The sequence below is a fragment of the Somniosus microcephalus genome, chromosome 4, assembly GCF_052327205.1.
Source record: "Somniosus microcephalus isolate GS21.2 chromosome 4, FLI_Smic_1.0, whole genome shotgun sequence".
In the NCBI taxonomy this organism is placed as follows: Eukaryota; Metazoa; Chordata; class Chondrichthyes; order Squaliformes; family Somniosidae; genus Somniosus; species Somniosus microcephalus.
Window position 1 is genome coordinate 70,392,689 of NC_140990.1, and position 23,883 is coordinate 70,416,571.

The 23,883-nt window shown below is 45.8% G+C and overlaps 1 protein-coding gene across 1 annotated transcript in view; it reads right to left on the reverse strand.

The window, feature by feature from the left end:
* Window positions 1-1,838: 1,838 nt before the first annotated feature.
* Window positions 1,839-23,883, reverse strand: part of LOC147119169 (uncharacterized) — a 42,162-nt gene continuing 20,117 nt past the window's right edge. Inside the window, exons 3-4 of the mRNA XM_085984875.1 lie at window positions 9,902-9,907; window positions 1,839-2,690 (exon numbers count right to left, since the gene is read on the reverse strand). Of these exons, the coding sequence (XP_085841001.1) occupies window positions 2,093-2,690; window positions 9,902-9,907 (604 nt within the window). The 3' untranslated portion in view covers window positions 1,839-2,092. The remainder of the gene's footprint in view (window positions 2,691-9,901; window positions 9,908-23,883) is intronic.

Here is a 23,883-nt window from a genome sequence, read left to right on the forward strand (position 1 = left end):
TGCCTCTACATCCTTTTTATAATATGGAGACCAGAACTGCTCACAGTTCTCCAAGTGTGGTCCAACCAAGGTTCAGTACAAGTTTAAAATAACTTTTCTGTTTTTCAATTCTATCCCTCTAGAAATGACCCCAGTCCATTGTTTGCTCCTGTTATGGCCTCATTAACCTGCGTCGCTGCTTTTAGTGATTTGTGTATCTGGACCCCGAGATCCCTTTGCTCCTCTACCCCATTTAAACTCTTATTTTCAAAATAGTGTGTGGCCTCCTTATTCTTCCTACCAAAACACACCACCTCACACGGATCTATATTGAAATTAATTTTCCAATTACACTCCCATTCTGCAAGTTTGTTAATGTCTTCTTGAATTTTGTCGCAGTCTTCCTCAGTATTAACTTTACCTCACAATTTGTTGTCATCGACAAAGTTTGAAATTGTACCTCTGATTCCCGAGTCCAAACCGTTTCTGTAAATGGTGAACAGTGGTCCCAACACCGATCCCTGTGGAACACCACTGCCCACCTTTTGTCAGTCTGAGTAGCTACTCCCAACCCCTACTCTCTGTTTTCTGTTTTGTGACCAGCTTGCGATCCATAAACAGTCTGTAAGATCGACAAGATGACCAAGGTCAGGCCGTGTGGAGTGAAGGGCCAGGCAGCAGAATGGATGGAAAGATGGCTACAAAACAGAAATCAGAGGGTTGGAGTTCAGGGAAGTTTGTAGCAACCTTTGTGTGTGTGTGTCACAAATAGATTTTGTACTATTTTGAATAGAAATACAAAAGCTCTACTCGACATGTTAAACTACTAGTTATTTAATCAGCTGCTGAAAGGTTGACTGTACTGAGGTTTGTGGCCAGAGCTGGCAGACGTGTTGTTCTGAAGTCTGATGTCTCACACCTGAAGAGTCTGTTTATCTCGTGTTGTAATGACCTTTTTCTGTTGCCTGGTGTCAGAAATGGAAATCAAAGGGAGATGATGCCCCATTCTGTTAATCAACTCTTTGACACATTTCCATGCATTTCCATTTCTTAATTTACAAAGATCACAACTCCATTAGTGAACAATTGATTGCCAGTCTGCCACTTTTTAGTGAGGCTTGAAAGGATTCGCTGTGAAGCTACACCTGCCCATCTGTCTGTGTGTCACTGTGTTTGGATTGTGTTAGACAACAGTCCTAATATCGCGCCTACATCCATTACAATTTTTGAATGTTAGATTGTACTTGGAAGAAGTTGAGTTTGAATCTGACAATTCTGAAATTGGGAGCTGTTAATGATTTCTGTTTTTCACATAACTGTATAGTGGTGTGATCAGTCAAAGCAAATTAAAAGATGCTGCTATTTACTGAACACAACTGAATAATTCTACAAGGATGTTATCACAGTCTTCCTCAGTATTAACTACACCCCCCAATTTAGTGTCATCAGCAAATTTTGAAATTGTACCTTTGATTCCCAAGTCCAAATCATTCATTTAAATGGTGAACAACAGTGGTCCCAGCACCGATCCCCGTGGAACACCACTTCCCACCTTCCGCCCATCTGAGTAAGTACCTTTAACTCATCCCGTTACTATAACTGGACTTGTCTCCATTCCCGTGCCGAGGGGATTGCTGTACCAGACGGGCGGGGCAACACTTGGGGACTCTCGATTCTCCACCAATTCCCATTCCCCTTCTTTCTGGTGGATAATGGAGGTGCCACTGTGTGTAATGTGCAAGTCAGTAAGAATTGTCAGCGAGGATAAATCTGCACTTTCAAATTGGAGATGTTAATCAGTGGAACCTTTCAGGCACTGAATTGTAGATTTTATACTAAAGATTAATATACGATTGAAGTAAAAGTTCATAATTTTATTGTAAAATAATTCAGGGACTCTCATCAGAAATTAAGGGGAAGATCAGACAGCGGTTCTTAAATGAACACTGCAGCCTCGACAAGTCAATCAGCTATATGTCCAGAATATTGATCTCCAGCCAAGTTATAGGGGTTATTAACATCAGCAAAAACAAACTCCGACTGTCAGAATGAACATGGTTCAGTCCTGGATGTGATTAACAGCAGCAATAACAGCAGAATCCAACCCCTGCACTCACTTGTGAACTCGCTGGTGTCTCAGCAGGTTGGATGACTGATTGAATCCCTTCTCACACACTGAGCAGGTGAATGGTCTCTCCCCAGTGTGAACTCGCTGGTGTGTCAGCAGGTTGGATGACTGAGTGAATCCCTTCCCACACACGGAGCAGGTGAATGGCATCTCCCCAGTGTGAACTCGCCGGTGTGTCAGCAGGTGGGATGGCCGAATGAATCCTTTCCCACACACGGAGCAGGTGAACGGTCTCTCCCCAGTGTGAATGCGCTGGTGTCTCAGAAGGTCGGAGGAATTAGTGAATCCCTTCTCACACACGGAGCAGGTGAATGGCATCTCTGCAGTGTGAATATGCTGGTGTATCAGCAAGGTGGATGAATTAGTGAATCCCTTCCCACACACAGGGCAGGTGAACGGCCTCTCCCCGGTGTGAACTCGCTGGTGCGCAATGAGGTGAGATGACTGCCTGAACCTTTTCCCACAGTGAGAGCAACTGAACGGTCTCTCCTCTGTGTGAACTCGCTGGTGTGTCAGAAGGTGGGATGACTGACTAAATCCCTTCCCACACTCGGAGCAGGTGAACGGCCTCTCCCCAGTGTGACTGCGTCGATGAGTTTCCAGCCGGGACGGGGAGCTGAATCCCTTCCCACAGTCCCCACATTCCCACGGTTTCTCCATGGTGCAGGTGTCCTTGTGTCTCTCCAGGTTGGATGATCTGTTGAAGCCTCGTCCACACACAGAACACATGTACGGTTTCTCCCCGCTGTGAATGGTGTGATGTTTTTTCAGACTGTGTAACTGGTTAAAGCTCTTTCCACAGTCAGTGCACTGGAACACTCTCACGCGGGTGTGTGTGTCTCGGTGCTTTTCCAGTCACACTGATCTGTGAAATTTTTTCCCACAGACAAAACAGACAAACATTTCTCCTTCCACATTCAAAGGCCGATGATATTCCCTGTAAAAGCAGTTTACAAAAGACATCACTGTAAGTTCAGGATTAAAATGCAGTACAGATAATTCCAGTTTCTATGGAACATTCTTTCCTCTCTTATTACCTAGAATTACATAGATTGTACAGCACAGAAACAGGCCATTCGGCCCAACTGGTCCATGCGGTGTTTATTCTCCACACGAGCCTCCTCCCATCTCCTTCTATTCCTTTCTCCCATGTGTTTATCCAGCGTCCTCTTAAATACATCCCTGCTCTTCGCCTCAACTACTCCCTGTGGCAGCAAGTTCCACATTCTCAGCACTCTCTGGGTGAAGCAGTTTAATCTAAATAGGACTTTCCTGGGCAGACAATCAGCGCTGCTGCCTCTTTTGTGCATTTCCTGGTGAGGCGAAACAGTTGATATTTTCTGATCAAAAAGAGCTGAGCTCGGCAGCATTAGTCCTGTTTTGCCTCCTTTGGAGATCAGGTGTACGAGCAGAGTGAGCGCAGCCTTCACAGCAACCGCAATAAAATTGTTACAGTTGTGAAGGAACTTTGTGTAACTGCACTGGACCACAAACAAAGTATGTGTGTCAATTATTGTCTTATTACACTACTGTAAAGTGCCTTGAGATGTTTTAAAAGCTCTATATAAATGTAAATTGTTATTGGTATGTAGAGTACTCTGTTGAAATATAGTGAAATGATCAATAACCAAGGAAGATCATTTCTTTGTTTGGTTCTGTTAGTTTTCACAGAATCATGGAAACGTACAGCACGAAGGAGGCCATTCGGCCCATCATGCCTGTGCTGGCTCTTAGAATGAGCACTCGTGCTTAGTCCCACATCCCTGCTTGTTGTCCGTAACCCTGTAAGATCCTCATCCTCAAGTACCCGCCCAACTCCCTTTTAAAATCATTGATAGAATCAGCTCATGACCTTTTCAGGTAGAGCGTTCCAGATCCCGACAACTCTCTGAGTTTTATTCAATTGTTACCACAGTTGCCTTCTGTGAAGGTTTAATAATAAATGCATTTTGGTATGAAAGCAATTAAAACACTCCTAGTATATAAATAGACAGATGCATCAAAATATTAAAATTGTGGGAGGGAGGGCAGTGCTCGCCAGGGCCAATAAACAATGGAATTCTTGTTTCCCAACCCAATGCTCAGAAGATGAAGTCCCAGAGCTGCCTCTGGCTCGGTTCCACCTGCCCTATTCTGACAAGGTGAGGTGTCGGTCAGTGCACTGTGATTGACCTGTGGGCAGAAAATTGCAAACCTAGAAATATGACCAAAATAACACATTTTAACCCCAAAGCTGTAAATCCCCATCCCACACACTCTCCCTCCTCCCTGTGCTGAAATCCAAACCCATCACACCATCTCCATTTCTTTCCTCCACTCCCAGTTTTCCCCCTCCCTCTACTCTGGTTGGGTTCAGTTCTGCACCCGCTGCGTGCAGAGTGAGAATAAAATCAATGAGTCAAATATTGTCTCTCCTGGTCACTGGGACCCTGAAGCCCCGCCCACTCTCTGTTCCTGCCAAAGATGGCCGCGCATGCGCCGTAATCCCGCCCTGTCCAAGATGGCGGCCAGTGACCCCGCTGACCTGGGCGGCTGGGCCTGTAACCGCGGGACAAACACGGGGCCTCTGGGCTCTTATTCGGGGCCTGATGCCTGCACCGGGTGTTTATGAAGCTTTCCAGCCCAGCCGCGGGTCCAATTCCTCCCCGAGCCCACAATCTCCTACCGCCTCCCGGAACCTTTAATTCCGCGTCCGACCATCGCTACCACTGGCACTGCGCGTGCCCACAGCACAGCCTGTCTTGCGCCTACGCACTGAGCTCCTGTGGTCATTGATGGGGCACATTCTGCCGCGCGGGGGATTCTGGGTAAACGCCCCACTATGGAAAGCCCCAATTGTAAATATTTGTTTACCATATACTGCACTCAGAAATTGGAGGTATATTGTCGCAATTTGAAGATGACGCCAAATTGGGCGATAAATAGCTAATAATTTTGACTGCGCAGAAATGCAGGAATACATAAACAGGCTTTCAGACTGTGCAGATAAATGGGAAATTCAATATAGTGAAATGTGAGGTGGTTCATTTTGGTGGGAGGAATAAGGAGGCCACCTATTCCTAAGAAGGTAAGAAACTAAATGGAGTAAAGTAGCAAAGAAATCTGGAAACACACACACATAAATTGCTAAAAGTAGTAACGCAAGTTGATAAGGCCATAAAGCGTGGAAAGAAAACACTGTGGTTCATTTCTAGAGGAATATAATACAAATGCAGGGAAGTAATGTTACATTTATATAGAACCTTGGTTAGACCACACCTGAAGTACTGTGGGCAGTTCTGGTCTCCATATAACAAATGATATTGAAGCACTGAAGAAAGTGCAGAATAGATTTACAAAGGTGTCACCAGAGAGGATGCAACTAGCAAGCAAGATTGAGCAAGCTGGGGCTCTTTACTCTGGTAAAGAGAAGACTAAGAGGAGACCTGTTAGAGGTCTTTAACATTATGTCAGGGTTCGAAACCGCGGAGAAGGAGAAACTTTCCATTTATCGGTGAGTCTGATAGTAGCTGCATTGTGGTCGTTGTCAGTATTTGAAGAAAACCCTTTAAAACATGACGTGTTTGGCAAAAGTAAAAATAAACTCCATTGGAGGTAAACACAATCAGCAGAATTTTTACCTGACCCTTCACCCTTTGATTAATTTGACATATACCTAGAATATTGAATTCCAGCCCAGTTTTTGGTGTTATTAATATCAGCAGAAACATACATCAACTGCCAGAATGAACATGGTTCAGTCCAAGATTTGATTAAGAGCAGCAATAACAGCAGCTTCCAACCCTTGCCATCACATGTGAACTTGCTGGTGCGTCAGCAGGTTGAATGAACAAGTAATTTATTTCCCACACATGGAGCAGGTGAACGGCCTCTCCCCTGTGTGAGTGTGTTGGTGTGTCTGCAGATTGTTTTTGCTTTTGAAGCTCTTCTCACAGTCCAGACATTTAAAAGGTCTATCACCAGTGTGAACCAGCCATGATCCTATTGAATGGCAGAGCAGGCCCGAGGGGCCATATGGCCTACTCCTGCTCCTACTTCTTATGTTCTTATGTCTCTCAATGTGCAAACATTGGGGCATGACTGTGTGAATCGATTCCCACACACTGTCTCTTTAAAAAATGACCTCAATCCCACAGGCAAGCAGAGGCACTCTACCTTTACCAAAAAAAACACACAACATAGAGAAGGGTTAATTATCCGCCCCACTATAATGGTGAACTCTCCGTCCTCTGCCTCCTACACTGTTCCAATGAAGCTCAACATAAGCTCGAGGAACACCTCATCTTTCTATCAGGAACTCTACAGCCTTCCAGACTTAACATTAACTTCAACAATTTCAGATCATAACCTCTGCCCCCATTTTTTCGGATGGTAATTGTTGCTGATGATTCCGATATTCCCATTTACACGTCCTCTAGACCCATCTTTTGTTTCTTTACTTGTCCCTTACCATCTCCTTTTGGCTTGCACCAACATCCCTTTTGTCATTTAATCTCTGCTGTCTTCCATCCTATCTCAGACCTTCCGTTTTGTTCTTTCCTCCCCTTTCCCTACCTCTAATTTCATAAAACCTGTTACATCTCCAACTTTTTCCAGTTCTGACGAATGTTCATTGACATGAAACGGTAATAGAATCATAGAAATTTACAGCACAGAAGGAGGCCATTCAGCCCATCCTGTCAGTACCAGCCAAAAAAGAGCTACCCAGCCTAATCCCACTGTCCAGCTCTTGGTCCGTAGCCTTGTAGGTTACAGCACTGCAAGTGCATATCGAAATACTTTTTAAATGTGATGAGGGTTTCTGCCTCGACCAGCCTTTCAGGCAGTGAGTTCCAGACCTCCATCACCCTCTAATTTTATACACCGCAATTAAATCTCCCCTCAGTCTCCTCTCTTCCAAAGAAAACAACCCAGCCTATCCAATCTTTCCTCGTGGCTAAAATTTTCCAGTCCTGGCAACATCCCTGTAAATTGCCTCTGTACCCTCTCTCGAGTGCAATCACATCTTTCCTGTAATGTGACCAGAACTGTACTCAGTATTCTAGCTGTGTCCTAACTAGTGTTTTATACAGTTTTAGCATAACCTCGCTGCTCTTTTGGGACATACAATGACAGGAAGGGAATCTTCCTCCACAAAGCAATGCAGATAATTTAATAATTGAAGCCGCACCATATTTTGTCGATAAAGTCACACTTGCTTTTTTTTAATAGGAACAGGTGCATAAAGCAGTTCAATTATCGTGTTAACATCAAATATTAAATAAATACAGCCCTTCATGTTCGCTGACACAACATAAACAGCCTTGTAAAGTGGCTGTAAACTAAACCCAAGGTTATGAGGATTTCAAACAGCAAGCTGTGAGAGTGACTGGCAATGATGTGACGACATGGGAATTTTGGCTACAGATCTAGTGGCCCTGTTGGAGACTAATAACCAAATGTAATGTTGCTCGAAGGAGGAGGGAACACCCACAGGACCACTGACTACTGGCAACCGAACAAGACAAATTCTATTTTACTACATGGGATTCTGGGAATGTTACCAGAGTTTTCAAGGCTGATTTCTGCAATTCATCCATTTTTTTCCTGTGAAAGCCATAAAATCATTTGCTATAATGTTCTTATATTTAGACAGATGGTACACATTGGCTATTAGCAGCTTTAAGAAGATGCCTGACTTACTGGCATCTAAAGCAAACAGTAGTTTATCTTTTCAATTCCTGGTGGAATATTCTAGATTTTGTTTGTACAAGATCACAGGATAGGTTTGGATGAAGATGGCCCTTCAGCCCATTTAATCTCCTTCTAGAATACCAACCAACCTTTCCATTACAGCATCTGTTTCTTAATTACTCCAGTGTCCTGGCATAAACCACCCTGCTGGCAACTCATTTCAGCTGTTGATCACCCTCTGAGTAAAGAAAGATTTCCTGCCATCTATCCTAAATTTGCTCTTCACACCCATGAACCCTGTGCCCTCATGTCCTGCTGCCCAGATGTATCTGAAAGTATTGTTCCAGATTTACTTTCTCTATCCAGGTAAGTATTTATCTATTAATGTTGCTTCTAAGACCTGTCTTCTTGAGGTTGAAGAAGAGGACTTGCTGATCAAGTTGTACATCATAACTCTTCCCTCTAACACCATGGATCACGGCTTGTTGCTTTCTTCTGGATTGCCAGTAAAGCCTGGATGGCTCCCATAATAGCACGGTGACCAGGACTATATGCAGCATAGCAAGTGCAGTGTGACCAGGGCGGCTTCGGCATTAGCTCTAGGTATTTGAACTGAACTGATTGGACCATATGATCCAGCATGCTATTTCCTTTGTTTATTGATGAGCCACACCTTTTAGGAATGATCAGTGATGACTCATCTAACACCCTAAGGTTTGTCTCAACTTCCCACTTGACAAGTTCTATCCCACCTGTTGTGTATGTAACCGTTTACCTTTAAGGGAACTATAGAATGTAACCGTTCGCCTTTAAGAGCACTACTTTAGGGTGGCACTATCTATTGGCTCATGTATACTGTAATACCGATAGTGACCACACCAGTATATAAGGGTTGTGATACGTTAACTAGGGCAGAATCGCCCGAGCCTCTGAATAGTAAAGACGTGTTTTATTTTGTTAACAGTGGAGTCTGTGATTATTTATAATACAACCCACAGACTTAACATTGGCGACGAGTCAGGATTTGAACCCTGCGGCAGTTGTTCCACGGCGGCTTCGTCCGAAGACAGGACGTTGAAGAGAGGTTTCAATCCTCACCAGTCTGGAACCGACAGGCTGGAAGCGACAGGCATTAGGACCCTGAAGCCTCCATAACCTCGTGGGTAAGCCGCAGCGTTGGCTGCAAAGACAGGGCGATCGCAATCCCTGATAAGAGCCGCGGTGAAACGCGCGAGCGGGTGAGCCAGAGGCCGGGGGCCGCTTTCAAGTGCGAGGCGCAGCCGGGCCATCGATCGCATCCGCTGATAAGGCCCGCACTCGGGCTGAAAGTCAGCGTCGGGGAACGGGTGATAACCGCCATTGAAGTGGGCGGAGAGCGCCGAGAAGCGCGGGAAAACCGCCATCGAAGTGGGCGGGGAGAGCGAGAAGCGCGGGAAAGCCGCCATTTTTCGCGGGGAAACCGCTGAAGAAGAAGGAAGAAGCGGGAAACCGCCATCTTGGAAATTATTAAGAATTTCAGGAAAGTAATAAGATTTTTCAGAAAGGCTGGTGTGTTCTCAAGAAGAGAGGGAAAATAAGTATAAGTACAGCAATACTTGTGGTGTTCTCAAGAAGAGAGAAGAAAATTAATAATAAGTAAAGTAATACTTGTACTGTACTCGAAAAGAGAAGAAGATGCCTAAGCGAGGAAATATTAATGACTTTAATGCTGAAATAGAAGACTGGGCCACGTATGTGGAACGCATAGAAATATATTGCGTAGCCAACGACATTGAGGATGACGACAAGGCAATAACTTTGTTAAATTCGATGGGAGCAAAAACATACGGGCTTTTGAAACATCTAATAGCACCAGTTAAACCAGTGGACCAGACCTTCGAAGAGATCGTAGCAGTGCTGAAGGATCACTTGAACCCCACACCGTTGATACTGGCTGAACGATTTAAATTTTACGCCAGAACCCAGAGGCAAGATGAAAGCAATGCGGAATACTTAGTCGAACTGCGTAAGCTAGCGAAATACTGCCAGCTTGGAGGGAATTTGACAGAGGCGCTGCGGGACAAGTTCGTATGCGGCTTGGCCAAAGAAGGAACGCAGAAGCGACTCCTGGAGGAAAACGACCTCACACTGGACAGGGCTGTCCTCATAGCTTCATCGCACGAAGCCGCAGTGAAAGGAACGGCGGAAATGCAGCTAAAGGCGGCGGCACTCGGGGTGGACCAAATGACTGCAAGCATTTCCAAATGCTACCGTTGTGGAAAGACAACGCACGACCAGAATCAGTGCTGGTTTAAGAATCAAGAGTGCAGGAAATGTGGCAAACTGGGTCACATCGCGAAGGTATGCAGGTCCAGAAAGAAGACCAACAAACAAAGGAAGCCACCACCACAAGAAAAGTACAACAAGGTGCATCAGGTGGCTGAAAAGAGTTCAGACGAACAAAATTCAGACTCAGACCCAAACAGCCAGGAGTTGGATAGTCTGAGAATCCACAATGTGGGTAAAGTAACTGATCTACAGACGATCTGGGTCACACTAAAAATAGCTGGAGTCCAAGTACGAATGGAGCTGGACACGGGATCAGCTGTATCAGTCATCAACCAAAAGGACTACCACTGACTATTCTCTCACATACCCTTAAGAAATAACAAGTTCGTATTACAGACATACACGGGGCATCGCGTATACCCCATGGGGAAAATAAGAGTCAAGGTGAGAGATAGGGGTAAAGTACACCCAAGAATGAATTTGTACGTACTACCTGAGGGAGGACCACCACTTCTAGGACGGGAGTGGATCAAGAAAATAGACATGGAATGGCACTACCGACAAGCAATGACGAGTGAGGACTCGGTGCAGACAAGCAGCTCAGACTCTGAGCCGGAAGACGATAAGTCCAGCTTATGTATGAAAAACAAGGTTAACATTAACTCATGGACTAAGGTTGGAAAATCGATGGCGTGCATAAAGACAGAGAATTCTGAGTCTGTTCAAGCTACAGACATATGCATTACGGAGGAACACCGGGCTCGAACTCAACGCTATTTCAAAGTACAACAACAATTAGAACAATTAAGTTACCGCCTCGTACAAGAGATGAAAACAATGAAAAAGTTCTATGACACCGAATGGGAGAGTCTGGAAAGACAACAGAACCTACTGGCTCAAGCAGAGAGCGACCATAGAGCCATCGTGACCAATTACCGATCACATCTCCCTGATGATGTTCAGGGGTTAGAATATTTGCATGATCTAGAGATACAGCAGAAGGGCAAATCACGCTGCACTGAGGATTTTGTTCTGCAATTAGAGACGGAGCTAGTGCAGGCAAAGTTAAGAGAAGTTGAATCACAGGGTGCTCTTAAGGAGATGCAGAAACAAATCTTGGACATGGAAAAGAGAAACGCTTCTTTACCTGATGAGAATAATGTGGCCATGTTGCAAGAGGAGCTTATAGGGGCGAAACTGAAAGAAGCTAAGCAAAGGATGTTGGAACTTGAAACGCAGAACCAAATCAGCGGTAATCAGCTATGTCAAGCAGAGAAGGAGTGCAAGGGTCTACATGAGAAGGTGCAATATCTCTCAGCCCAAAATAAGGGACTACTCACTCAGTTAAATGAAAGTAAACGGGAAATGGCTGAGATGGACTGCAAGAATAAAGAAGAGTTGATGGCAGTGAGACTTCGAGAGGCAGATAGCATAGCAGCCTTGGCTGAACTCCAACAGGAAATTGCGAAAGAAACAAATGAAGAGGAATCTTCAGGAAGCCAGGATTTTATTCCAGTTCTTCTCTACGACTCCTTACAAGCAGAGTGCGAGAAGTTGAAAAAACAGTATGAACAGGCCCAGACTACAATTCTGGAGGGGGTTAACTCAGCAACCTCCGAAAAGCTAGTTTCGTTGGAAGTATATGAGCAACTAAAGGTTGAACATGAGCAAGAAGTCCAAAGGCTGCAGGAAATTCTTGAGGAGCTCAGGGCCAAGACAGACTCATCGGTAGAAGTTCCATACATAGATGAGGATGTAGAGGTGAAAGACATGGCAGAACTCATAAAAATATGGAAGGAAGCCCAAGACAAATATGAGGCGGCAATTACCGAGGTTGACCGACTTGAAGAACAGTTTCAACTGGGAATGGGCCCTGAACATGAGCTAGAGAGCATCGAGGCGCAACTTCTCCAAGCACTGGAAGCCAAAGTACAAGAGGAAGAGAAGATGAAAGCATTGGAGAAAATGATGGATGAAATGGAGGAGTACGCTGAATTACGTCCAGGGGAACAGGAGAATGGGGAAACAGCTACTTCAGTAGAAGGATTAAATAGCCTGATAACGAAATCCCTGAAGGAAGGGAAAGGATTGAACGCACAAATGAGGCCAGGAGGGAAGGAAGGGCAGACATCCGAGGAAGAGCAGGATGAATATGATTGCTTGAAGAAGGGTTTTGACCTGTTGAGTGACACCGAATGTTATGAGGATGTGGTCTGCCCAAATTGTGATGGGAACTCCCAAAGTGCTGAAATCCTGAGGAAGCACTTAAGGTCTAAGGAACATAGAGAGTTGGTGGCGCTACAGATGGCAGCTGGGAAAAGAGCTCGGAGAGTTTCAAAAAGGCAGAAAAGAAAAAGAAGAAGCAGAAAATAATAACTGTTTAAAATATTATTACTTCTACTACCTCAGTCCGAACACTACGAAAGGTGCTAAATTTGTAAAAAAAATCCAGGGACATTATCAAGACAGCCAGTGGGTTGTATAAGTCCGCACTGCTGGTTCAACAGGACGAAAGTACAAGCTGTTAAAAAAAAAAAAAGGCTATGGAGGATGCTGTCTGGAACGAATTAATACCAGAGACTGAATTTATGAACTGTTCCCACAGAGACTGAACCTGTAAACTGATTCCACTGAGAGTATGTTTGTAAACTGTTATATGACGTTGACTCCATTGAGAGTATATCTGTAAATTGTTATATGACGTTGACTCCATCGAGAGTATATCTGCAAACTGTTTATATAAAGTTGAAGATTGTATGTTTAACGGGATTCTGTAAGTAATAAGCTAGGAAGGGAGGAGTGTTGTGTATGTAACCGTTTACCTTTAAGGGAACTATAGAATGTAACCGTTCGCCTTTAAGAGCACTACTTTAGGGTGGCACTATCTATTGGCTCATGTATACTGTAATACCGATAGTGACCACACCAGTATATAAGGGTTGTGATACGTTAACTAGGGCAGAATCGCCCGAGCCTCTGAATAGTAAAGACGTGTTTTATTTTGTTAACAGTGGAGTCTGTGATTATTTATAATACAACCCACAGACTTAACACCACCCATTTCTATTTTTCCCTAATAAGCAGTATCTTGCCTTTTTCTATATTGAGTTTCATCTGCCAATGGTCATTCTTTGAAAGCTCCCTTTATAAGATCCTAGTTGCCTTGTCTGAATTCACATTCTTTCCTAGCTTGGTGTCATCTCCAAATGTAACTGTTTTATATTCTGATTATGATTCCAGGTCACCTTTGTAGACCAAGACCAGGAGGGATTCCCAGCAAGGACCCCTGGGGTAACCCACTCAGTATCCTCCCTTTGCAAACCAGCTTCACCTCGACAGTAATTAATCAATATGCAAGGAAATGGCAGAAACGTTAAACAAATATTTTATATCTGTCTGCACAGTAGAAGACACAAAGTGCATACCAAAAATGGTGGGGAACCAAGGGTCTAATGAGGGTGAGGAACTTAACATAATTAATGTAAGTAGAGAAAAAGTACTAGAGAAACTAATGGGACTAAAAGCCAACAAATCCCCTGGACCTGACGGCCTACATCCTACGGTTCTGAAAGAGGTGGCTGAAGAGATAGTGGATGCATTGGTTTTGATCTTCCAAAATTCCCTAGATTCCGGAATGGTCCCAGTGGATTGGAAGGTCACAAATGTAACACTACTATTCAAGAAAGGAGGGAGAGGAAAAACAGGGAACTACAAGCCAGTTAGCCCGACATCAGCCGTCGGGAAAATGCTGGAATACATTGTTAAGGAAGTGGTATCAGGGCAATTAGAAAATCATAACATGATTAGGCAGAGTCAACATGGTTTTATGAAAGGGAAATCGTGTTTGACAAATTTATTAGAGTTTTTTGAGGATGTAACTAGTAGAGCAGATACAGGGGAACCAGTGGATGTAGTATATTTGGATTTCCAAAAGGTATTTGATAAGGTGCCACACAAAAGGTTATTACTCAAGATTAGGGCTCATGGGGTTGGGGGTAATATAGTAGCATGGATAGAGGATTGGTTAACGGACAGAAAACAGAAAGTAGGGATAAACGGATCTTTTTCAGGTTGGCAGGCTGTAACTAGTGGGGTGTCGCAAGGATCAGTGTTGGGGCCTCAGCTATTTACAATCTATATTAATGACCTAGATGAAGGGACCGAAAGTAATGTTTCCAAGTTTGATCTTATTGAATGGTGGAGCAGGCTCGAGGGGCCGTATGGCCTACTCCTGCTCTTATTTCTTATGTTCTTATGTTCACCTTGAAACCTACTGACATTAGGTTGTAAAGAAGTCCCTCATGCAATACTTTATCAAAGGCCTTTTGGATGTCCAGGTACACTACACCATTTAATTTGGGATACGCCCCATTTAATTCGGGACGTCACCTCTTTCAAAATAAATGTAAGAAGTTGGTTAGGCAAGATCTATCTATTAACACTGATTTCTGCTCCACAGATGCTGCCTGACCTGCTGAGTATTTCCTGTTTTTATTTATAATAGAGTTATATAAAAAACCTGCAAGGGGACATCGACAGGCTAAGTAAATGGGCAGAGATTTGGCAGATGGAATAAAATACTGGAAAGTGTGAGGTTATGCACTTTGGCAGGAAAAATCATAGAGCAAGTTATTATCTTAATGGCAAGAAACTGGAAAGTACTGAAGTACAAAGGGATCTGGGGGTCCTGGTGCACGAAACTCAAAAGGTTAGTATGCAGGTGCAGCAAGTGATTAAGAAGGCCAATGGAATGTTGGCTTCCATTGTTAGGGGGATAGAATATAAAAATAGGGAGGTATTGCTTCAGTTGTACAAGGTATTGGTGAGACCGCACCTGGAATACTGCGTACAGTTTTGGTGTCCATACTTAAGAAAGGACATACTTGCTCTCAAGTCAGTACAAAGAAGGTTCACTTGGTTAATCCCGGGGATGAGGGGATGGACATATGAGGAGAGGTTGAGTAGATTGGGACTCTACTCATTGGAGTTCAGAAGAATGAGAGGCGATCTTATTGAAACATATAAGATTGTGAAGGGGTTGGATCGGGTGGATGCGGGGAAGATGTTCCCGATGATGGGTGAAACTAGAACTAGGGGGCATAGTCTTAGAATAAGGGGCTGCTCTTTCAAAACTGAGATGAGGAGGAACTACTTCACTCAGAGAGTGGTAGGTCCATTGAATATGCTGCCCCAAAAAGCTGTGGAAGCTACATCATTACATAAATTTAAAATAGAAATAGACAGTTTCCTAGAAGTAAAGGGAATTAAGGGTTACGGGGAGCGGGCAGGAATTTGGACATGAGTCTAGGTTCGGATCAGTCATGGCCCTGTGGGTAGCGGAGCGGGCCCAGGGGCCGTGTAGCCTGATCCTGCTCCTATTTCGTGTGTCTAATTCTGTTAGATTCAGGAGATGGTTCTGTGATAGTGGATTGGCGGTTAGGATCAGATCAGCCATGATCTTATTGAATGGCGGAGCAGGCTCAAGGGGCCGATTGGCCTACTCCTGCTCCTATTTCTTATGTTCTTATGTTCTTATTTTCTTATGTAAGGGTGAAGCTGTGTCTGTGCCTTTAATGACAGCTGCCCAGACACAGGGTGCTGTCCCTTTAAGACTGAGTGATGGGGACAATCCAGATACCTCTTTCAGGCTTTCTGGGGATGTCAGGAGCCCAGCGCGCAGGCGCGAGACAGGCTCTGCACAGTCGCTGGACAGAGCTGCAGGTCAGCGGGAGCGGGGTCGGGAGATTAATAAACTGCGGGTAGGCCACGCCGCAGGGGTTATAAAGTTGGAGAACGGCCTCAGGCCCGAATGAGATCCCACGGCCCGGTCTGTGTTCCACCGGCCAGCAGCGGTGAGGCTTTTCTCGGTGATAGGCCCGGGTTACACGCCACCATCTTGCTGCAGGAAAGACAGACCGGTTCCACCTGCAGCACGGCGCTGCGCGGCCATCTTGGTACAGGAACAGAGAGTGGGCGGTGCTTCAGGGTCCCAGTGACCAGGAGAGACAATCATAGACTCATTGATTTTATTCTCACTCTGTACACAGCGTGTGGAGAACTGAACCCAACCAGAGTCAGCACCTTCAGGGGAGGAGAGAGAGGGGAACCAGTGAGTGTAGAACTGAACCCAGCCAGAGTCAGCACCTTCAGGGGAGGAGAGGGAGGGGAACCAGTGAGTGTAGAACTGAACCCAGCCAGAGTCGGCATCTTCAGGGGAGGAGAGAGAGGGGAACCAGTGAGTGTAGAACTGAACCCAGCCAGAGTCAGCACCTTCAGGGGAGGAGAGAGAGGGGAACCAGTGAGTGTAGAACTGAACCCAGCCAGAGTCAGCACCTTCAGGGGAGGAGAGGGAGGGGAACCAGTGAGTGCAGAACTGAACCCAGCCAGAGTCAGCACCTTCAGGGGAGGAGAGGGAGGGGAACCAGGGAGTGTAGAACTGAACCCAGCCAGAGTCGGCACCTTCAGGGGAGGAGAGAGAGGGGAACCAGTGAGTGTAGAACTGAACCCAGCCAGAGTCAGCACCTTCAGGGGAGGAGAGAGAGGGGAACCAGTGAGTGTAGAACTGAACCCAGCCAGAGTCAGCACCTTCAGGGGAGGAGAGAGAGGGGAACCAGTGAGTGTAGAACTGAACCCAGCCAAAGTCAGCACCTTCAGGGGAGGAGAGAGAGGGGAACCAGTGAATGTAGAACTGAACCCAGCCAGAGTCGGCACCTTCAGGGGAGGAGAGAGAGGGGAACCAGTGAGTGTAGAACTGAACCCAGCCAGAGTCAGCACCTTCAGGGGAGGAGAGGGAGGGGAACCAGTGAGTGTAGAACTGAACCCAGCCAGAGTCGGCACCTTCAGGGGAGGAGAGAGAGGGGAACCAGTGAGTGTAGAACTGAACCCAGCCAGAGTCAGCACCTTCAGGGGAGGAGAGGGAGGGGAACCAGTGAGTGCAGAACTGAACCCAGCCAGAGTCAGCACCTTCAGGGGAGGAGAGGGAGGGGAACCAGGGAGTGTAGAACTGAACCCAGCCAGAGTCGGCACCTTCAGGGGAGGAGAGAGAGGGGAACCAGTGAGTGTAGAACTGAACCCAGCCAGAGTCAGCACCTTCAAAGGAGGAGAGGGAGGGGAACCAGTGAGTGTAGAACTGAACCCAGCCAGAGTCAGCACCTTCAGGGGAGGAGAGGGAGGGGAACCAGTGAGTGCAGAACTGAACCCAGCCAGAGTCAGCACCTTCAGGGGAGGAGAGGGAGGGGAACCAGTGAGTGTAGAACTGAACCCAGCCAGAGTCAGCACCTTCAGGGGAGGAGAGGGAGGGGAACCAGAGAGTGTAGAACTGAACCCAGCCAGAGTCAGCACCTTCAGGGGAGGAGAGGGAGGGGAACCAGGGAGTGTAGAACTGAACCCAGCCAGAGTCAGCACCTTCAGGGGAGGGAGAAAAGTTGGCTGAAAGGAAAAATGTTGGAGATGGTGCGATGGGTTTAGATTTCAGCACAGGGAGGAGGGAGAGTGTGTGGGATGGGGATTTACAGCTTTTGGGAAACAAGAGAGGAAAGAATGTTCCATTGAAACTAAAATTGCCTGTTCTGAATTTCTATCCTACTTGCAGTGATGACTTTTGTAAACTCCTTTTACAGGGTTTTAGAAGGGGAGGATTTTCAGACGGGAAACTCAAACCAATCATCAGGTCAAGATCTGACAGAGTCACTCCATTCATCAGGAGCTGAATATCATCGGCCTTTGAATGTGGAAGGAGAAATGTTTGTCTGTTCTGTCTGTGGGAAAATATTTCAAACATCAGTGTGACTGGAAAAGCACCGAGACACACACACCCGAGTGAGAGTGTTCCAGTGCACTGACTGTGGAAAGAGCTTTAACCAGTTACACAGCCTGAAAAAACATCGCACCGTTCACAGCGGGGAGAAACCGTACACGTGTTGTGTGTGTGGACGAGGCTTCAGCTGATCGTCCAACCGGGAGAGACACAAGGGCACTCGCACCATGGAGAAACCGTGGAAATGTGGGGACTGTGGAAAGGGATTCAATGCCCCATCCCAGCTGGAAACTCATCGACGCAGTCACACGGGGGCGAGGCCGTATACCTGCTCCGTGTGTGGGAAGAGATTCACTCAGTCATCCACCCTGCTGAAACACCAGTGAGTTCACACTGTGGAGAGGCCATTCACCTGCTTTGAGTGTGGGACGGGATTCATTCAGACATCTGACCTTCAGACACACCAGCGAGTTTACACTGGGGAGAGACTGTTCGCCTGCTCCGTGTGTGGGCAAAATTTTGCTCATTCAGCCAACCTGCTGACACACCAACGAGTTCACACTGATAAGAAACCTTATTAATGTTCTGACTGTGAGAAGAGCATTAAAAGCACAAAAGATCTGCTGAAACACCAACACACTCACACTGGGGAGAGGCCGTTCCCCTGCTCCGTGTGTGGAAAGGGATTTGCTAATTCATCCCACCTGCTGACACACCAGCGAGTTCACACTTGGGAGAGGCCGTTCACCTGCTCCGTGTGTGGGAAGTGATTCACTCGTTCATCCAACCTGCTGGCACACCAGCGAGTTCACAAGTGACTGCGGGGGTTGGATTCTGCTGTTTTTGCTGCTGTTAATCACATCCAGGACTGAACCATGTTCATTCGGACAGTTGGGGTTTAATTCAGCTGATGTCAGTAACCCCTATAACTGGGCTGGAGTTTAATCTGTATCAGTGCCAAGTAAATGAGCTTTGTTTCCCACACACGCAGTGTGTCGGGTACTTGATATCTGGACAATAAGACGAGCTGATTGAGGACTTGTTACAAACTGAGTGGAATCCATCTGAGAACTGAGTTCCCACAACTTGTTAAAAGATGGATCTACAAGATGTCCAAGTCTGACAGGACAGAAAATTCTATTATATCACAGGGTCCACTTCAACCCTCCAGGGCAGTGAGCCCCTGTAACATTGGATTTTAACCTATGGGAAATATTCTGATAATCTGTTATTGTCACGGGGCAAAGCAGCCTTGTTACTTTAACATCAGTTTAATCAAACTCAATGGGCAATCCGATCCCCAAAGGGAAACGTCTCCTTAAAGCTGACGGTGTCGACAGTTCTGCAGCTCATTTCTCAGTGTGAGCATGTCAGAATGAAAAGCTTTAACAACAGCCGATGTTTCACAAAGGGAGACCTCACCAGACCAAAGGCCATTGGTGGAGTTTAATGGGCTGTTTGTGTCACTGGGCTACAGGAGGCCATTTTTAACCGAAGGAAAACTGGTCACAGCAAACAGAGAGTTTAACAGACTGTCCCTGTTCCACTCGAACCCCACCTTCTCTCTCTCTCACTATTTATGGGCACTGCTGCAGTAATTGCTCCTCTGACCTTTCCTCTCTTGTCCCTCCTACACCCCTAATACACGGCCCAACACAATCTCCCTCCCCCTACATCCTCACTGTGCTGGAATCCACACCAGTCTCCCCATCTGCTCCTTGTTCTCTCCCTGGATCCTAAAACTACTGAACTCACTCTTCCCCTCCTGAAGTCTGCAGGCTCTGAAACTGAAGCTTGGTGTCCCTCAGTCCCGACTCCTTGATTTACCTCCCCTTCTCCCCTCCTCTTTCCCCCTTGGTTGTGTTCCACACTCTGGGCCTTGGGCCTTCCCCGGGGATTCTCAGTATGAACAGGTGGGATGTGTTTGGAGACAGGGTGTCCCGGCTCTCCACCTTTAAAGGGGCAAGGAGACGACCAGCTGGGCTGAATGGCCCTGCTTTATGACATCACTGCAGTGCCTAGCAACCAGCCTCCCTGAGCCCTGCTCATTATGGGCTGGGTTTAGCTCAGTGCTGTTACAGGAAGGGAAACAGGAGCAGGATTCGCCCCGTGTGGAGCCCAGGATTAATGGGGAGAGGTACAGGATCAATTTATACCTTATTGTGAGAACTGTCATTGTCCCGGACACTCCCTGTCCCTCAGCATCTGTGTCGGGGAGCAGCTGATGGATTTACTCTGTATCTAACCCGTGCTGTACCCGACTGGAGAGTGTTTGATGCTGACACTAGGGGCTCAGCTCCACGAGCACAACATTTAACCCAAAGATGATCTGATAAACCCATCAGCTTCTCCCCTAGACACAGGTCCTGAAGGACAGGGAGTGTCTCCTGATATTTTGGTCGGTGTCGTTGATCAAGTTTAAACACCTCGCTCACATCTCCTCTCACCCTGCTTTATTCTAATGAGAAGTGCCCCAGTTTCTCTCGTCTCTCCTCCTGGGAAAGAGAAGTTCGCCTCAGTTAGAAACTCAAACAGGTGCTTCACTGCAGACAGGTCATCATGAGGAAACATTTCTTTACCCAGCGAGTTATTATGATCCGAAATGCACTGCCTGAAAGGGTGGAGGAAGCAGATTCAAGAGTAACTTTCAAAAGGGAATTGGATAAATATTTGAAGGGAAAACATTTACCGGGATATGGGGAAAGAGCAAGGGAGTGGGACTAATTGGATCGCTCTCCCAAAGAGCTGGCACAAGTATGATGGGCCGAGTGGTCGCCTTTTGTGCTGTATCAATCTATGATTCTCTGATAACTAAAGCCTCTCATCCGTGGTATAACCTCAGTGAATTTATTCTGCAGCCTCTCTGTGGCCCCGACATCCTTCCTAGTGTAAGATGCCCAAAACTTATTCTAACTGCAGCCGAACCGATGGTTTTGTTTTCTACGCCCCATTTATAAAAAACCTCGGGTAACATTTTTAAACCACTTTATAAACTTGTCCTCCAACTTTTAAAGATTTGTGTATCTGATCTCCCTGTAGATTTTAGAGATATTAACATAACATGGTTAAAATACATTGACATCAAATGTCTGATATAATGTGTATTATGGGAAAGAGAAGTTTAGTCTGAGTTAGAAACTCAAACAGGTGTTTCACTGCAGACAGGTCGCCATGGCAACACTGATAAGATATTCCATTCACTGAATCGACTGGTTGGAATCTGTAATCAGAGCCGGGGAAAAAAAACAGGTTTTGTCTGTTACTAATCACAATATAAGCTTAGAATCATAGAATGGTTACAGCACAGAAGGAGGCCATTCGGCCCTTTGAGCCCATGCCGGCCCTCTGCAAGACCACTTCAGCTAGTCCCACTCCACCACCCTTTCCCCGTAGCCCTGCAAATGTTTTTCTTTCAGGTACTTATCCAATTCCCTTTTGAAAGCCGTGATTGAATCTGCCTCCACCACCTTTTCAGGCAGTGCATTCTAGATCCTAACCACTCGCTGCGTAAAAAAGTTTTTCCTCATGTCACCTTTGGTTCTTTTGCCCATCACCTTAAATCTGTGTCCTCTGGTTCTCGACCCTTCTGCCAATGGGAACAGTTTCTCTCTATCTACTCTGTCCAGAACCCTCATGATTTTGAAAACCTCCATCAAATCTCCTCTCAACCTTCTCTGCTCTAAGGAGAACAACCCCAGCTTCTCCAGTCTATCCACGTAACTGAAAACCCTCATCCCTGGAATCATTCTTGTAAATCTTTTCTGCACCCTCTCTAAGGCCTTCACATCCTTCCTAAAGTGCGGTGCCCAGAATTGGACATAATACTCCAGTTGAGGCCGAGCCAGTGTTTTATGAAGGTTCATCATAACTTCCTTGCTTTTGTACTCTGTGCCTTCCTTGCTTTTGTTGCCTCTTGTTGCTGGCTCCAGGCACTGGAGCGGTTCCTGTGTGTTCAGCTCTCAGGTTCAGTCAGTACCTGGGCTGGGCTCAGCACTTTACCCAGCACATCTATGTCCACGTTGTCATACTTGACACAGAGGGGCTGCGCAAGCTTCTCGTCCACCTCGGTCAGGGCGAGAGGTCCCGACCACTCGTGCAAGTCTACGGGCATGTTGCGGCCGCACTGCGGACAGCCCGGGCTTAGGCTGCACGAGCTGGAGCCACGTGAGCTACACTGGAGAAGGTTGAGATTCCAGAAATAGTGGGGAACCGAGGGGCTAATGAGTGAGGAACTTAAAGTAATTCATATCAGTCGAGAAACAGTACTTGAGAAACTAATGGGACTAAAAGCCGACAAATCCCCATGACCTGACGGCCTACATCCTAGGGTTCTAAAAGAGGTGGTTGCGGAGATAGTGGATGCATTGGTCATGATCTTCCAAAATTCCCTAGATTCTGGAAAGGTCCTAGTGGAATGGAAGGTAGCAAATGTAACCCCGCTATTCAAGAAAGGAGGGAGAGAGAAAACAGGGATCTACAGGCCAGTTAGCCTGACATCAGTCCTCAGGAAAATGCTGCAAACCATTATTAAGGAAGTGGAATAGGGCACTTAGAAAATGATGATATGATTTAGGCAGAGTCAGCATGGTTTTATAAAAGGGAAATTGTGTTTGACAAATTTATTACAGTTTTTTGAGGATGTAACTAGCAGGGTAGATAAAGGGGAACCAGTGGATGTACTTGGATTTCCAAAAGGCATTCGGTAAGGTACCACATAAAGGGTTGTTACGCATGGGGTTGGGGGTAATGTATTATCATGGAGAGAGGAATGGTTAACGGACAGAAAACTGAGAGTAGGGAGAAATGGGTCAATTTCCTGTTGGCAGGCTGTAACTAGTGGGGTGCCGCAAGGATCAGCGTTGGGGCCTCAGCTATTTACAATCTATATTAATGACCTAGATGTAGGGACCGAGTGTAATGTATCCAAGTTTGCTGCTGATACAAAGCTAGGTGGGACAGTAAGCTGTGAGGAGAACACAGAGTCTGCAAAGGGATATAGATAGACTGAGTGAGTGGGCAGTAAGGTGGCAGATGGAGTATAATGTGGGGAAATGTGAGGTTATTCACTTTGGTAGGAAGAATAGGAAAACAGAATATTGTTAAGGTGAGAAACTATTAAATCTTGGACCTGAAACGTTAACTCTGTTTCTCTCTCCACTGATGCTGCCTGGCCTGCTGAGTTTTTCCAGCGTTTTCTGTTGTTATTTCAGATTCCCAGCATCCGCAGTATTTTGCTATTGTATTAAATGTTGGTGTTTAGAGAGATTTAGGTGTCCTCGTACAAGAAACTCAGAGAGTGTAGCCAGTTCCTGCAGCAAGAACGCATTCAACTCAAATGATACCAACATTAAAGTCAAACGGCTGGTCTGTAAAGGCAGTTTTGTGAAATTGACCAATCATAAAAAACTGACCAAACTTCGTATCCCAGCATCACCTGAGGGACCAGTGAGACTTTTAAAGGGAACGTGTAATACACGCTCTGGATTAAACAGCATAAGAACCACAGACACGACTCCTTTTACTTCATGAATATGCTAATCAAGGAAATGGCTGGAACAATCGAACCACACAATGGCCTGTGTTTGTGTAAATTCAACTGACTGTCCTGTCCAGCGAAACTCCTCGCTCCAGCTGTTAACCACACTTACAATTGGCTCCACCGAGTCTGGAACATCTTTTGGAAATGTTAATTCCAGGATTGTTGCTGGATTGAAACCCATTCACTAACCTTTAGTGTGGAAGCAAGTCATCCTCGGTTCCGCGGGACTGCCTAAGAAGAAGAAGAACCTTTCAAACTGATGATAAGCAAGGAAGTGTCTAATCAAGACATTTCTTTGTGTGATAATGGTCGAACATCCAACAGGATGAAGACATTTCCTTTTTTTATTGTATGGTTTGAAATCAAACAGAATGGCAGAAAAACGAGATTAAGATGGTACAATCAAAAGGGGAAGGGTTTGTGTCAATCTATTGTCACAGACTTTGATCTTTTGTATTATAAAAGGGTGTTTAGAAAGGGAAAAGGTCAACTTGCGAGGAAAACTGCGGAGGGTTTAATCACCCGTACAGATGGAAACAG